Source organism: Camponotus floridanus, unplaced genomic scaffold, assembly GCF_003227725.1.
Source record: "Camponotus floridanus strain SB8 unplaced genomic scaffold, Cflo_v7.5 scaffold1, whole genome shotgun sequence".
Taxonomy (NCBI): Eukaryota; Metazoa; Arthropoda; class Insecta; order Hymenoptera; family Formicidae; genus Camponotus; species Camponotus floridanus.
This window is the reverse complement of record NW_020229214.1, coordinates 3,718,859-3,734,963: the sequence shown is the minus strand read 5'-3', so window position 1 is coordinate 3,734,963 and position 16,105 is coordinate 3,718,859. Positions and strand designations below refer to the sequence as shown.

At 28.6% G+C, this 16,105-nt stretch overlaps 4 protein-coding genes across 4 annotated transcripts; 3 read left to right on the top strand and 1 right to left on the bottom strand.

Annotated features, from left to right (window-relative positions):
- The first annotated feature begins 182 nt into the window (after positions 1 to 182).
- LOC105248792 (tRNA pseudouridine synthase A) lies at positions 183 to 2,576 on the top strand. The gene is made up of 6 exons (XM_025407393.1): positions 183 to 318; positions 615 to 992; positions 1,274 to 1,610; positions 1,690 to 1,948; positions 2,178 to 2,323; positions 2,421 to 2,576. The coding sequence occupies exons 1-6, from the start codon at positions 252 to 254 to the stop codon at positions 2,512 to 2,514; spliced, it is 1,281 nt and encodes a 426-aa protein (XP_025263178.1). The 5' UTR covers positions 183 to 251; the 3' UTR covers positions 2,515 to 2,576.
- A 389-nt stretch (positions 2,577 to 2,965) lies between these two features.
- LOC105248783 (modular serine protease) lies at positions 2,966 to 7,808 on the top strand. The gene is made up of 8 exons (XM_011253767.3): positions 2,966 to 3,110; positions 4,198 to 4,237; positions 4,333 to 4,722; positions 4,812 to 5,221; positions 5,392 to 5,613; positions 6,379 to 6,677; positions 6,767 to 7,097; positions 7,373 to 7,808. Exons 1-8 carry the CDS (start codon positions 3,065 to 3,067, stop codon positions 7,612 to 7,614), a joined length of 1,980 nt encoding a protein of 659 aa, XP_011252069.2. The 5' UTR covers positions 2,966 to 3,064; the 3' UTR covers positions 7,615 to 7,808.
- A 388-nt stretch (positions 7,809 to 8,196) lies between these two features.
- Positions 8,197 to 10,309, bottom strand: LOC105248782 (charged multivesicular body protein 7). The gene is made up of 4 exons (XM_011253766.3): positions 9,688 to 10,309; positions 8,680 to 9,457; positions 8,416 to 8,608; positions 8,197 to 8,357 (listed from the first exon to the last, which is right to left on the bottom strand). The coding sequence occupies exons 1-4, from the start codon at positions 9,969 to 9,971 to the stop codon at positions 8,269 to 8,271; spliced, it is 1,344 nt and encodes a 447-aa protein (XP_011252068.1). The 5' UTR covers positions 9,972 to 10,309; the 3' UTR covers positions 8,197 to 8,268.
- A 2,719-nt stretch (positions 10,310 to 13,028) lies between these two features.
- Positions 13,029 to 16,070, top strand: LOC112637522 (modular serine protease-like). The gene is made up of 5 exons (XM_025407427.1): positions 13,029 to 13,153; positions 14,189 to 14,228; positions 14,337 to 14,726; positions 14,815 to 15,245; positions 15,411 to 16,070. The coding sequence occupies exons 1-5, from the start codon at positions 13,108 to 13,110 to the stop codon at positions 15,833 to 15,835; spliced, it is 1,332 nt and encodes a 443-aa protein (XP_025263212.1). The 5' UTR covers positions 13,029 to 13,107; the 3' UTR covers positions 15,836 to 16,070.
- The last annotated feature ends 35 nt before the right edge of the window (positions 16,071 to 16,105 follow it).

Here is a 16,105-nt window from a genome sequence, read left to right as displayed (position 1 = left end):
AAGTGAATACGATAACGCGGCTTTACGAGGAATTTAGGAAACAAAATCTCGTATTAGGTTAATTTATATGTATATATTGTGGATTTTTAAAACTCGTACATTTTTTCTAAAGTGATATATACTATAAATGACGTGAATTTCAATTAATTAAAGGATAAGAGAGAGAGAGAGAAAGAGAGAGGAGAGAGTTTGAATTTATTCTAATATAGAATATATATAATTTGTAAAATAGAAGAATTAAGAGATTGCTAATGTTGTATAAGACAAAACATTGTCTCTTAAATAATTCTGCACTTCACTGGTTAAAGATTCAATTAGGTATACGATATTTATTTATTATTATTATTAATATTTACTTATATGATATACAATATTAAATAAAGATATATATAAGCAAGATGATTTTATATAAAATAAATTTTTGAAAAATGTGTGCATATATATATATATATATATATATATATATATATATATATAAAAACAAATATGTATAACATATATACAGACTTGAAATTAATGAAATGTTTGTGTCATTTTATTTTTTTTTTCATTTGAATCATGCTTTGACTACAGTATTTTATCATTACCTAATGTTTATATAAATCTTTGTTTAGAAAACACTTGTCATAGAATTATGTCGACTACAGTCGATCCTATAGCTCAGCCTGATATAAATACTATGCATGGAGAGAAGAGACAAATGTTAGATGATGGCAATGAGACTGAAGCCAAAATACAAAAGACAGAGATAATGCAAAAGATTAAGAGAAAAAATCATGCTATATTGTTAGGTTATCTTGGTAAGGATTATTATGGCATGCAAAGAAATCCTGGTATGAAAACTATTGAGGAAGATTTGGTTACTGCCTTATTGAAGGCAGACTTAATAACTACAGAACATTTCAAAAATATACGTTCAATCAGTTTTCAAAGAGCTGCACGTACAGACAAAGGAGTATCAGCAATTAGGCAAATTGTTTCACTGAAGCTGCGTAAGACAGATTTTTAATAATATTAATCTATAGATTTTTGCCTATAGATTTTTTACAAAAATTTTAAATTAAATTCCTTTTAATTTATGTTTACTATATTATTTTATATTTTATTTTATATTTTAATCTAATATCTTCATGATAATACTTTTTATTAAGCTATTATTCATAATGAAATTCAGATTTTTGTTATTAAATTTAAAAATAGTTGAAATATCTTTTTTTATTTAAAGTATTAAAAAACTATTATTACACTATTAAATATTAAATATATTTTACAGCGGAAAAGCCTGACAAAACAGTAATAAATAAATTTTTACCTGATGTAATCAAAATATTTGGAATAAAGCGAGTGACAAAAGGTTTTAATAGCAAAAACCAATGTGATGCGCGTACTTATAGATACATCATTCCTACTTTTGCATTTGCACCAGAGGATTTGACATTGTTAAAAATCGGAGAAGAAATTAATGAAGAAGAAAGAATCAAACAATTATCAACTATAGATGGAAAGTCATATGTTGACTACAGATTATCTCCAGAATCTTTAAATAGATTAAATTCAATTTTAAAACTTATGGAAGGCACACATAATTTTCATAATTTTACATCTAAAGTGTAAATAGTATTATTTTGATAGTATTTTTTTATTTGTCTTTAATATTCAAAACTAAAGCACATGTTCTGTTTTATTCAGAAAACCATTAGACCCACGGGCCCAACGTTACATAATCAAATTTCATTGTGTGGAAACGTTTATTTCGAATGGTATGGAATTCGCAATATTAGAAATTAAAGGACAAAGTTTCATGCTACATCAAATTCGAAAAATGGTCGCAGTTGTAGTTGGGATTGCGAGGAATATTATATCTGAGGAAATAATCAATGAAGCATTTAAGACAATGGATAGGTTGGAAATACCGATTGCACCTAGCTTAGGATTATGTCTATGTCATGTAAGAAATTTTGTTATATATTTGCAATATTATGTTTAAAATATAGAATTTATATTATTTATCGTTTGCAGTTAATATAATATTAACAGGAATTATAAATCACTATTTCATAACTTATTTATTTAAACATTAAATTGTCTAAAACATCCATTATCCAAGAAATATATATATTATATAAATATATATATATATATATATATATATATATATATTATATGATTATTGACAGGTGCACTATGATTATTATGGTAAGAGATATGGTGCAGATGGTCTTCATGAAACATTGGACTGGAAAGAATGTGAAGATGAAGTAGAAAAATTTCAGAAGGAATATATTTTGAAATATATGGTGGATACCGAGATTACAGAACAAACGTATCCTTTTAAATGTGAACAATATTTTTTGTATAATTTTATTTTATTTTTGCATTTTCAAAATTTTCTTTCATTTGCCTTAATCAATATTATGTAGAACATTAAAATGGATAGCAGGTCTTCCCTCTCATTCATTCAATAATAGAGAAGAACTTCCTATGGAAGATAATGAAGACCAAGAAGGACAATAATATATAAAATATATAGTTTTGTCTCTGTACCAAAAAAAAAATACAATAAAATATTCAAGGAGAAACAAATATTTTTATTTATCAAACGAAAATTTTTAATTATTTTTTATTCAAGACTATAATTATAATTTCGCGTAAGTATAATTTTTAATTAATATAAATATAATTATAATTTCTTGTGCAAATTTTTGAATGATTCTATGCAAACCTGGAACACACACAGAGAGTAATAATTCTTCAGTCGTGTATTTTCATATACATATCATCTTTTTTGTACGAGTTCTTTGAACTAAATTGTGAAAATGTGTTCACATACATCATCGTTGTGTTGATGCTTGTTGATTTATCTGTAGCATATTTTAACACATACATACTTTCATTGTGCATCCCCGCACATTTACGCACACACAGAGCTGACGCGCATGTTTTGCTTGGGTTATCCCCAGTCATCTCAGTCTTGTAGCAACAGGTTGATAATCGCAGTTAGTGATCCAGCGTCTTATAAGAAGACGCAGATCAACAATTCTCGGTCTTTCACTAGTGCATTATCATGCAGATTATTAAGCACGTTTCTGCACTACTAACGATTGCTTATGGTAAGTAAGAATCTTATTACATATTTATGAAAGTAAGAATATTACGAAACTGTAACTGTAAAACTATAATGTTTTAGAGAAATTATTAATTTAATTTTTTTCTCAAAGTTTTTTATTTATTAGTATATGATAACAGCATAATATATAAAATAAACTTAAATTACATTAAAATTAGGCTTATGAGAAATCTTTTGAAGCATATTACTTTAAAATAGCATTGAAAAACTATCTGAGAATGCATAAAAATATGGTTGTTTTTTCACTGATGCCGATTGATATTATCTTATATTCATTAATGAACTTCTAGACATTCCATAGTAATGAAATCATATTAATAAAAAATAACATCACATATAACATAGAAGTTTTGAAAAAATATTAAATATATTTCAAAATTGTTTAAAATTATTACATATTTGTATACATTTATATATTTTCTAATTTTAATTGAAATCAATGAATTATATTATTGCATGTATATAACTGATTGATTGAATAATTTCTTGTGGAGAGACAATTAATAAAAAAAATTTATTTCCATTTATTTTTATTTATTTTGCATTTATTGGGACGAATTTTATGCATATATGCGCTAAACTTTGTTTTATAATAATTAAGAATCTGCAACAATTTAACTCAAATGATTTGCAAAACGTTGTCGTAATCTCAGCCAGTTTTATAAACCAGTTTGATGTCCTTGACCCTCCAGTAGAGGAATTTATATGTTTATATATAGTAGATAATAAACGAAGAAAATAATCGCGAAAACGTGATGTGTGTTATCTCTATCATGCGCATATCTCTGTCACGTTTATTAAAATTTTGCTTTTAAAGATAGAAGTCGACATTATTGTAATTGATTGATTTTGTCATAAAAAAATTTATAATCATCAAACAGGATTTTGCATGCATATTAATACAAAAATTCTAATAATATTTATAAATTTTTTAAAATGCAATTTTCATTTATATATACACACACGTATAATTAAAAAACGCATGTAGTAAACGCATGTATATAATGTGTATAATAAAGAAAAATTAAATTCTCATTATCTAATAAAATTGTTTCTTGGATTTTCCATAGTGTATATTGATTCCGGGTATGCACAAACTAATAATTGTGGGTGAGTTCATGATTACATAATAAAAAAATCACTTTGATATATACATAATACCTATATACAAATAAATAAATATTTTTATTCCACTGTTCAAATAGGTACGGGAATTTTCAATGTCGCAATGGAGAGTGTATATCAGGCGAATTGTTATGCGATGGTAAAGTGAACTGTAAGGATTCGTCCGACGAGACACAGGCCGAATGTACGAAATCGGAGATTTTATGTCCTACATATGCTTTTCGTTGTAAATACGGTGCGTGTATAAATGGAGACAACGTCTGCAATGGCATCCAGGACTGCGTCGACAATAGCGATGAAACGCAACCTGAGTGCACGAGAAATAATCAAACATCAGCAAGACCTCTATGCCGATATAATGAATTTACATGCACTGATGGACAATGCATCAGTAAGAGTAATCTGTGCGATGGAAATAAAAACTGTATGGATGGCTCCGACGAGACGTCAGTACAATGCGGGTCATTGAAGTAAGACAATTTTTCTTTTTTTTTTTTTTGCTAATTCTAGGTCAAATAATAAGCAAACAGATATTTTACAATCGACAATTTCTTTGCAGTTGTCCACCGACAGTTTTCCAATGCGATTATGGAGCTTGCATCAACGGTGATCTACGATGTAACGGAGAAATTGATTGCATCGATGGATCAGATGAGACTCCAAAATCGTGTGCCGGAGCACCGCCGGTACGACCAACAACACAACCAGTACAGACACCAAGGCCTTCACCTTCTGTTCCATCAGGCACAAAAACTTGCAAAACTCCACCGCAACCGCAAAACGGTCATTGGAAGTTGCACCGATCGCAATGTTCAAACTCTGAACAGGACTGTGATATTTCGGAAGGAATGAACTTAGGACCAGGCTCTCATTTAATTTACTCCTGCAATTCGGGATATGAGATAAAAGGTTCTAAGGATGTAAGCTGCAGTATTGAAGGAAAATGGCTTAATATACCACGTTGTAAAGGTATGATAATAATAATTACACACATACTTGTAAAATATAAGAAAATATGTAGAAAAAAAAAATGTTTAGAAATATGATGGTCACAATGTTGAAATATTATAATTTAATATAACAGGTATTTTTCATGTGCAATTATGTATTAATTTCATGTTTAAAATATTTTTTCAAAGAAATACGCTGTGAACCTTTAAGTACAGCATCAATTAATGCCGAATGTACATACAACAATGAGTGGGTGTCTTGTGACTCTCCAGTTTTACCTGGAACAAGTGCCAAATTGTCCTGCCGAGACAGTTATCAATATGAAAGCAGTACACTTTCAATACGAAACAATTTGGTGAAATGTAATGAGAATGGTCAATGGGTACCAAAGCCTATACGATGTGTTCCAGGTCCGCTCACAATAAATATTTATCTTAATAATACTAATATTGCGTTGCATACCACTTTAGATAGGAAAAATGTAACATTTATTGAAATTTGGAATGACACAGTTATTATACATACAGATACTAAAGATCCAAATTATCCAAATATAGATGTTAGGATGTCAACATCAAACAATGATTTAGCAAAAGAAAAGCCTTGGACATAGTCTTAAAATTATGAGAAATAATAATAGACTATAAATAGTAATTTTTAAATAATTTTGTTTCTGTAGCTAGCATATAATCATATTATATTCATATTATAATCATATAATCATATTATATTCATCGCTCTCATTGAGATAATTCACACACAAATGTCTTTCTATTTTATAATTCCTATTTAAGTTATACTTTGAAAATGTTTCCTAATGAACCAAAGCTTTAATGAAGTATTATTAAACTATACTCTATTTTTCTAGTATATAATGCACAAATTTATATATATATATACATGCATATATACATATATTTATATATTAAAATTATGCTATAAGCTAAGCAAGATATATGCAATAAATTTATTCAATAAATTATTTTTTTTTACAAATTTTACATTAATTCCATCTTTTCTTTTCCTTATCCTTAATTGTAGAACTATATGTCAATCACATTGATATGCAATAGAATTACAGTTACTGTGAATTATCTGCTTTTATAACGTAAATACTCAATTTACTTTTTTGTTTTATGCTAAAACATCTGTTTCAATTAAAATATTTGTTATAGTTTGCGGTATACCGCCCCCCAATGTTACACCGCTCATTGTAAACGGTCTTCCAGCCTATAATATTACGGAATTTCCATGGCATGCCACATTGTACCTCGATGTACAAGGCAAGTCAAAGGAATTCTTTTGTGGAGCATCAATCATTCAAGAGAATCTCTTGATAACAGCAGCTCATTGCATATATGAGGAAAATAGTAGACAAGTGATTAATCCCAAGAAGATTTACGTAGCAACGGGAAACACTTTCCGTGATTATGAATCTAGTTATCACAATCCACAATATGTTAAAAAAAATCAGGTTTGCAAATTTATATATCACCTAACTAATTTATATGTAATATTATCAGTTTACATATTTGAATTGTTTACATGTATTTTTTTTTGTAGGTGAAACATATTTACATTGTATGTAATTATCTAGGCCTTGCAGGAAATTATATCAGGGATATCGCAATATTAGAACTCATGCAACCATTTGTATTGTCATCTACGTTAGCTCCTGTGTGTATAGATCTTTCCAGCGATAAAGCTGTGTTGGAAGCAGGTGCGACTGGAAAAGTTTGGGGATTTGGTAGAACTGCAACTGGTGAATCCAGTGCATTCTTACAGGCTTTGACAGTACCGTATGTTCCATTCAGTCAATGCAAGTCTGCAAGTCAAGATGCCAATACACAACCATTTCTTACTCTTGATAAGTTTTGCGGAGGCTATACCAATGGTTAGTCAAAGAACAACTAATGTTAGTTCTTAATATTATCCTATATTTTCCATAAAATTGATCAATAATATATAAGTGAAATATGTATACATATACATATATATATATATATATATATATATATATATATATATATAATTTTCAAATTATATAAAATAAGGAAAAGGGAGGAAAGTATAATTATTTTTCAATCATTTGTAATAATTATTATTCTATAAAATTGTAAGAAGTAGAATAATTTTTTAGTTATAAGCATTATAAGCGTTATATTTCAGGTTCTGCCGTTTGTGATGGTGATAGTGGTGGAGGATTAGTTTTTAAAACTAATAATCTGTGGTATCTCAGAGGTATTGTTAGCGTTTCCCTTGGCACGATATCAGAAGGTGGAACTGGTCATTGTAACAATAATTTATATACCTTATATACACAAGTATCTTATTATATTGAGTGGATACAAAATGTAATTGCTAATATAAAAGATAATCAGCCATATACTTTATGCACAACGAAGACTTGAATATTGTATACTTTTTCAAATTTATTAATGGAACTATTGAGATTATTATAGAGAATTTAAAGAATCTTAATTTTATGCCATATAATACTATATCATTGATAAGTATGTCTGCTTTAAGTGATACTTAATGTAATTATGTAAGTATGTCTGCTTTAAGTGATACTTAATGTAATTATGTAAAGAGAGAAGTTGCATTTTATTGAATAATTAAAAAAAATAATTTTTTTATATATATAATAAATATTAAAATTATTTTCACAAATTTAAGAAGTGTTTATTATTCCAGCGTTATATTAATTTATTGATTTTAATCCTTTTATTATTTTACAATAGAAATATAGATATTGTGTACAAAAAATAGACTGGAATATATAATATAAATGAACTCTAGTTGCTTTATATACATATATATGTATATTTTTTATTTTTAATTTCAATTATACTAAGTCACAAAACAGTTTTGATAATTTTCGAAGTCGCGTTTTTATTTTCCATATATTTAATTTTATTTATATACATAATATACATGTATTCTATTTTTCATTATGTGACAATAAATGCAGTAAAATGTTTAAAAGAATAGAAAAATAGAATCTCTTTAATAAATTGGTTTCATAGAGTTATTATATAATTACATGTTTCTCGTTGTAACGATTATGAACATTGAGATGCTTTTAATATCTTTTCCTTGGGGGATGGCACAATTGGTAGTACAGATGTATTTTTGTCAGATTGAACTATACCTATATTATAAATATCCCATTAGTTTATATGAAATATAATAAATTACACAATATTTACCTTCCATGTGCAAGTCTTTCAAACGTTGCTCTAATTTTTTAAATTCTGGATTTGATTCAAAAATTGCATTAGAATTATCTACATTGTCTTTATTCAATAATTCTGCTAATTCCTTTTCCAACTCGGCATCCGAGTCTGTGAGATTCAATGTTTCAGATAAAACTGTGTCTATCTCTTGTTTCTCTTCTAAAATCTGATTAACCGATAATAAATATTAATATATCTCTCTTGTTACACAATCATTTACAAATACAAAATAATTACCTCATTAATATCATCCATAACATCTCTAACATTGTATTCCGTTAAATCATTTTGCCCTATTTTCTTTAATACATCAGAACCAGTCTTGTAAGCAGATAATACAGCAGAATTAGAATGTGCATCTTCAATATTGGTAATTAAAATACGTAGGTTTGCAAGAGCTTGCGCACGTTTTTCTATGGTCTTTTCCAATTCGATCTTTCTTCTTAAGCGTGTCTTTGCCATCTGACGCAATTCTTTTGTCAAATATGATTTTGCTTCATTGATAATATTAAGTTTCTCTTGTTCCATAAGTTCTATCTCCTTAATCAATTCATTTTCCTGCTTGATCAATTTATACATGCCTTCTTCTACTTCTGTAATTTCATTTACTGTTTGTGTAGAAATTTTAACTAATAATTCATTATTTGAATTGAAACTTTTCCTGAAAGTAACTTTTTTTCTACGCCTCAGCCACTCCAAAACTAATCTCACTGTATTGTCCGAAATCTTCTTCTTAGTTTTGCTCTTGCAATATTCCACTATTTCAGAAATCAGGAATAAAACATTGTCTTTTTTAATATCAACAATAGAAAGAATAATGTCACCCAATTCCTGAACAATTCGCAAATGTATGTATCTCACTTCTAAATTATTTACATTCTGACCTACTATATAATTTTTCACTTTTGAGAAAGACCAGCTAATTGGTTTTTTTATAAATATATCAATTGACCATGCTGTCCATGTTTCACATGGTTCTTGAAAAAAATCAGTCTCTTTAATTATTTCATTATTTCTGGAAAATTTTATAAAATACACATATTAAGATATAATATTAAAGACCATATCAAATTAAATAATATATATTTTTTGAATTGATAACAGATATACAAATAATTATTTTTATTATGGTAGACAATCATTGAATATAATAATGATTAACAATTCACTAATTAATTCATGACTGATTAGTTTTTACTAAAATAAAAATATTTAATCAATGTGCTATATAATAGAGAATAATACCTGAGAAGTTCTTCAATAACAGTAACTAGACAAAGGGGTGTACAACCTCTTCTTTTAAAAGCTTCATTTAAATCGATGATAGAAAAACTGCATTGCATGGTATATTCCAGCCATTCATATATTAAATTATTCCAGAATTTGTACTTAGAAATCCAATCTTGTGGATTGGCAGATTTACTGCGAAATGGTGAGAACAATGCACTCATTCTTTCTTCTTGATTCCAACATTCTGGTAATTTTTCTGCTGGTAGCAGAAAATTGTCACTGATGTTTTTATCAACCATCTTATTGTTAATGCTAATTTTCTAAAGTTAATTATATAAAATCTCGTGTAGTCTCTGCTTCTCAAGTTAGGTTATAAAGATTACTTGGCTATAATGAAGGCCTTCTATTTTTACATATGCAAATCTTTTCTCTGCTCCCTCCCCATTTCCGTTCAATCTAAATGGCGAGATTTATGCTATACAAATAAAAAAATACAACTTTTTGAAATGTAAAATAAATGACTAACTAATAAACACTGAATGTCATTTCAAACTCAACATTTTGATAAAACACTTGCAAGTTACAAATTACTTTAAACGATGCTTTGTCGTGAGAAATCGATGAACTCATAACCAGAGTCCGGCTTTAAGCCGAATCTACATTGGTCGTATCAAAACGTCGCAAGTCGTAAGTCATTAGCAAATTAACCAATCATGGTTGATTATTTTTGAAATACTCGACTATGGTTGGTCAATTTGCCAACGACTTACGACTTGCGACGTTACTATACGATCAATGTAAATCCGGCTTAAGATCATCTTAAGCTCTCATTCCACCAATCAATGGCTGCATTGTAGCTATTTGATTGGTTGAATGAGTTCTGAAATGTGAGACCGGACTATGAATACCGGCCTTAGCACATTCGCGAAAAGCAGTATCATCTATACCGGTTTAGTGACGGTAGCAAAGAGGGCACCGTCGCGTAGAAAAAAAATATGTATATATTAACATAGAAAATATGTTTATTTAATATTATACATAAAATAATATAATAAAATAATATATATACAGGGTGTCCCAAAACTCATAATCAATCTTTCAAAGACAGATTCCTGGGATCATTTGGAGAAGATTTTTCCTCAGCGAAAATGTCGATGAAGGCCATCATTTTTTGCATGTTCCCGATTTTTCATATATCTCATAGTCATCATATATCTTTGCAATTAAGTCTTAAATTAAAACTCAACTAAAGTAAACTCTATTTAAAATTAATCGAAGAATATAGTTTTGTTAATATTTTATTTCTGCAAAGCTTAGTTTACGAAAAACCCCTTATTTCCAATCACTTATAATTCGAAAATTATTAGTGCCTCGACATTTTCGTTGAGGAAAAATCGTCTTCAGATGATCCCAGGAATCTGTCTTTGAAAGATTGATTATGAGTTTTGAGATATCCTGTATATATATATATATATATATATATATATATATATTATATGAAATATAAAATAATATAATAAATTATTATATTTTCTTTTTCTACGCGACGGTGCCCTCTTTGCTACCAGCACTAGACCGGCATAGACAGTACTGCTTTTCGCGGCGCTCGGCCACTAGCACTTGGAGTGGGGAAAACGGACTCAAAGTTAGCCCCCACTTTCACTATTGGAAATTTTTTTTACCAATCGTTTGGTGATTGATTGGTAATATGTGGGCTTTCTAAAATTCACTGCCAATACTCAAAAACCAAAGTGTACGTCATGTAAGCTATAGATTTTCAGTATTGGCAGTGAATTTTGGAACGCAGCTGATATAATATTCAAAATTTTTGGTAATCTTTCGTTTTTTCAGAATATCATAAACAAATTTTTAATCTTCTTTTAGCCCCATCACTTTGACTATTAAGCATTTTTTTTTATCAATCGTTTGATTATTGATAAATAGTGTTTGGTATTCAAAACGGTTTATAGGAAAAATCTTACGAAACACTAAAATTAACAGTTTAGGATCAGGAAACTTGTCATACCGACTACATGTATTTATTTGTCACCAGTAGAGCGCATGAAATTTGAACTTTATAATACTAAAAATGATAGATATCGAGAAAAGATTAACGAGGATCTTACGCAAGGGAAAATGTATTATAAATTTCGCACTGAAAGCACAAGGCGGTGTGGATTGAACCTTGCTTCGTGTGAAAAATTGCAAATCTATGTGGAACCGTACAATAATTTAGTTATAAGCATTATAAATAGTATATTTCAGATTCTTCCATTTGTGATAGTGACAGTGGTAGAGGATTAGTTTTTGAAACTAATAGTCTGTATATTTCAAAGGTATTGTTAGCGTTTCTCTTGGCGCGATAGTAGAAGATGAAACTGCTCATTGTGACAATAATTTATATATCTTATATAAACAAATATCTAGTCATATTGATTGGATACAATTGCTAATACATATATATATATATATTCATCATAGTGTACCTGTCAATATATATATATATATATGATTTTATATATGATTATTGACAGGTACACTATGATTATTATAGTAAGAGATATGGTGCAGATGGTCTTCATGAAACATATTGAACTGGAAAAAATGTGAAGATGAAACAGAAAAATTTTAGAAGGAATATATTTTGAAATATATGGTGGATATCGAGATTACAAAACAAATATATCCTTTTGTGAATAATATTTTTTGTATAGTAATTTTTATTTTATTTTTGCACGTGCAAAATTTTCTTTCATTTACCTTAATCAATGTTATGTTAGAACATTAAAATGATTAGCAAGTCTTCCCTCCCATTCATTTAATAATAGAGAACTTCCTATGGAAAATAATAAAGAACAAGAAGGAAAATAATATATAAAATATATAGTTTTGACTCTGTACCAAAAAAAAAATACAATAAAATATTCAAGGAGAAACAAATATTTTTATTTATCACACGAAAATTTTTAATTATTTTTTATTCAAGACTATAATTATAATTTCGCATAAGTATAATTTTTAATTAATATAAGTATAATTATAATTCCCTGTGCAAATTTTTGAATGATTCTATGCAAACCTGAAACACACACATACATACAGAGAGCAATGATTCTTCAGTCGTGTATTCTGATATACATATATATCATCTTTTTTGTAGGAGTTCTTTGAACTAAATTGTGAATGTGTTCACATACATCATCGATGTGTTGATTCTTGTTGATTTATTTAGCATATGTTAACACTTACATACTTTCATTGTACATCTTCGCACATTTATGCACACACAGAGATAACGCCGTACGTTTTGCTTGGGTTATCCCCAGTTATCTCAACCTTGTGGTAACTACTAACTAGTAGAAGATCGCAGTTAGTGATCGAGCGTCTTATAAGACGCGGATCGAACAGTTCTCGGTTTTTCGCCAGTGCTTTATCATGCGGATTATTAAGCACATTTCTGCGCTACTAACGTTTGTTTATGGTAAGTAAGAATCTTATTACATATTTATGAAAGTAAGTTAAGTAAATTATTATTAATTTAATTTTTTTCTCGAAGTTTTTTATTTATATTAGTATATAATAACAACATAATATATAAAAGAAACTTAAGTTACATTAAAATTAGGCTTATGAGAAATCTTTTGAAGCATATTACTTTAAAATAACATTGAAAAACAATCTGAGAATGCATAAAAATATGGTTCTTTTTCACTGATGCCGATTGATATTATCTTATATTCATTAAGAAACTTCTAGACATAGTAATGAAATCATATTAATAAAAAATAACATCACATATAACATAGAAGTTTTGAAAAAATATTAAATATATTTCAAAATTGTTTAAAATTATTACATATTTGTATACATTTGTATATTTTTTAATTTTAATTGAAATCAATGAATTATATTATTGCATGTATATAATTGATTGATTGAATAATTTTTTGTGGAGAGACAATTAATAAAAAACAATTTACTTCGATTTATTTTTATTTATTTTGCATTTATTGGGACGAATTTTATGCGCTAAATTTTGTTTTATAATAATTAAGTATCTGCAACAATTTAAGTCAAACGATTTGCAAAACGTTGTCGTAATCTCAGCCAGTTTTATAAACCAGTTTGATGACCCTTGACCCTCCAGTAGAGGAATTTATATGTTTATATATATAAAGATAAATAATAAACGAAAAAAATACTCGCGAATACGTGATGTGTGTTATCTCTATCATGCGCATATCTCTGTCAGGTTTATTAAAATTTTCCTTTTAAAGATAGAAGTCGACATTATTGTAATTAATTGATTTGGTCATAAAAAAATTTATAATCATTAAACAGGATTTTGCATACATATTACTACAAAAATTCTAATGATATTTATAAAATGCAATTTTCATTTATATATACACATACGTATAATTAAAAAACGCATGTAGTAAACGCATGTATATAATGTGTATAATAAAGAAAAATTCTCATTATCTAATAAAATTGTTTCTTGGATTTTCCATAGTGTATATTGGTTCCGGGTATGCACAAACTAATAATTGCGGGTGAGTTCATGATTACATAATAAAAAAATCACTTTGATATACATAACTTTGATATACATAATACCTATATACAAATAAATAAATATTTTTATTCCACTGTTCAAATAGGTACAAGAATTTTCAATGTCGCAATGGAGAGTGTATAGCTGGCGAATTCTTATGCGATGGTAAAGTGAACTGTAGGGATTCGTCCGACGAGACACAGGTCGAATGTACGAAACCGGAGATTTTATGTCCTGCATATGCTTTTCGTTGTAAATACGGTGCGTGTATAAATAGGGACAACGTTTGCAATGGCATCCAAGACTGCGTCGACAATAGCGATGAAACGCAACCTGGGTGCACGAGAAATAATCAAACATCAGCAAGACCTCTATGCCAATATAATAAATTTACATGCACTGATGGACAATGCATCAGTAAGACTAATCTGTGCGATGGAAATAAAAACTGCGTGGATGGTTCCGACGAAACATCAGCACTATGCGGGTCATTGATGTAAGAGAATTTTTCTTTTTTTTTTTTTGCTAATTCTAGGTCAAATAATAAGCAAACAGATATTTTACAATCGACAATTTCTTTGCAGTTGTCCACCGACAGTTTTCCAATGCGATTATGGAGCTTGTATCGACGGTGATCTACGATGTAACGGAGAAGTTGATTGCGTCGATGGATCAGATGAAACTCCAAAATCATGTGGCAGAGGATCGTGGTTTTTACGATCAACGGTGCGACCAACAGCAGAACGATTACCAGTACAACCTTCATCAAGTCCTTTTGTTCCAATATCTGGCACAAAAACTTGCAAAGCCCCACCGCAACCGCAAAACGGTCATTGGAAGTTGCATCGATCACAATGTTCAAACACTGAACAGGACTGTGATCTTTCAGAAGGAATGAACTTAAGACCAGGCTCTTATCTTATTTACTCCTGCAATCCAGGATATAAGATAAAAGGTTCTATGGATGTAAGCTGCAATATTGAAGGAAAATGGCTTAATATACCAAGTTGTATAGGTATGATAATAATAATTACACATATATTTCTAAAATATAAGAAAGTATGTAGAATAAAAAAATGTTTAGAAATATGATGATCACAATGTTGAAATATTTTAATATAACAGACATTTTTCATGTGCAATTTTGTATTAATTTTATGTTTAAAATATTTTTTAATAGAAATACGCTGTCAAAAGTTAAGTACAACATCAATTAATGCCAATTGTACATACAACAGTGAGTGGGTGTCTTGTAATTCTCCAGTTTTACCTGGAACAAGTGCCAAATTGTCCTGCCGAGACAGTTATCAATATGAAAGCAATATACTTTCAAGTCAAAGAAATTTTGCGAGATGTAATGAGAATGGTCAATGGGTACCAGAGCCTATACGATGTATTCCAGCTCCGCTTACAATAAATGTTTACCTTAATGATACTAATCTTGCGTTTCATACCACTTTAGATAGGAACAATGCAACATTTATTGAAATTTTGAATGATAGAATCATTATAAATACAAACACTAAATATGCAAATTATTCAAATATGGAGGGTGCCAACATCAACAATGATTTAGCAACAAAAAAGCCGTGGACATGGTCTTAAAATTATGTAAAATAGTAATAGATTATAAATAATTTTATTTCTATAGCTGGCATATAATAAAAAATTAATTTCAAAAAAAGAAAAATTATTTTTTACTCTTAAGCACGTGGAGTTTCGAGGCTAATATTTTAGGGAATTGTAAGATCTACCGATAGAAACTTACAAAAAAAGAAAAAAAAAATTTCAGCCCTATACCTGCGGAGTCCGATTGGGCATGCTTATCCGGCTACGGCCTTTATTCAATAAATTAATTTTTTTACAAATATAACG

Coding starts and splice junctions, on each gene's coding strand:
- LOC112637522 (XM_025407427.1), top strand. CDS start 13,108: ATGCGGATTATTAAGCACATTTCTGCGCTACTAACGTTTGTTTATG. Junction 13,154..14,188: donor GCTACTAACGTTTGTTTATG/GTAAGTAAGAAT, acceptor GATTTTCCATAG/TGTATATTGGTTCCGGGTAT. Junction 14,727..14,814: donor GCACTATGCGGGTCATTGAT/GTAAGAGAATTT, acceptor ATTTCTTTGCAG/TTGTCCACCGACAGTTTTCC.
- LOC105248782 (XM_011253766.3), bottom strand. CDS start 9,971: ATGGTTGATAAAAACATCAGTGACAATTTTCTGCTACCAGCAGAAAAA. Junction 8,609..8,679: donor TTATGGATGATATTAATGAG/GTAATTATTTTG, acceptor TCGGTTAATCAG/ATTTTAGAAGAGAAACAAGA. Junction 8,358..8,415: donor GAAAGACTTGCACATGGAAG/GTAAATATTGTG, acceptor TTTATAATATAG/GTATAGTTCAATCTGACAAA.
- LOC105248783 (XM_011253767.3), top strand. CDS start 3,065: ATGCAGATTATTAAGCACGTTTCTGCACTACTAACGATTGCTTATG. Junction 4,723..4,811: donor GTACAATGCGGGTCATTGAA/GTAAGACAATTT, acceptor ATTTCTTTGCAG/TTGTCCACCGACAGTTTTCC. Junction 5,614..6,378: donor GCCTATACGATGTGTTCCAG/GTCCGCTCACAA, acceptor TATTTGTTATAG/TTTGCGGTATACCGCCCCCC.
- LOC105248792 (XM_025407393.1), top strand. CDS start 252: ATGTTGTATAAGACAAAACATTGTCTCTTAAATAATTCTGCACTTCAC. Junction 1,611..1,689: donor CATAATTTTACATCTAAAGT/GTAAATAGTATT, acceptor TGTTTTATTCAG/AAAACCATTAGACCCACGGG. Junction 1,949..2,177: donor TAGGATTATGTCTATGTCAT/GTAAGAAATTTT, acceptor GATTATTGACAG/GTGCACTATGATTATTATGG.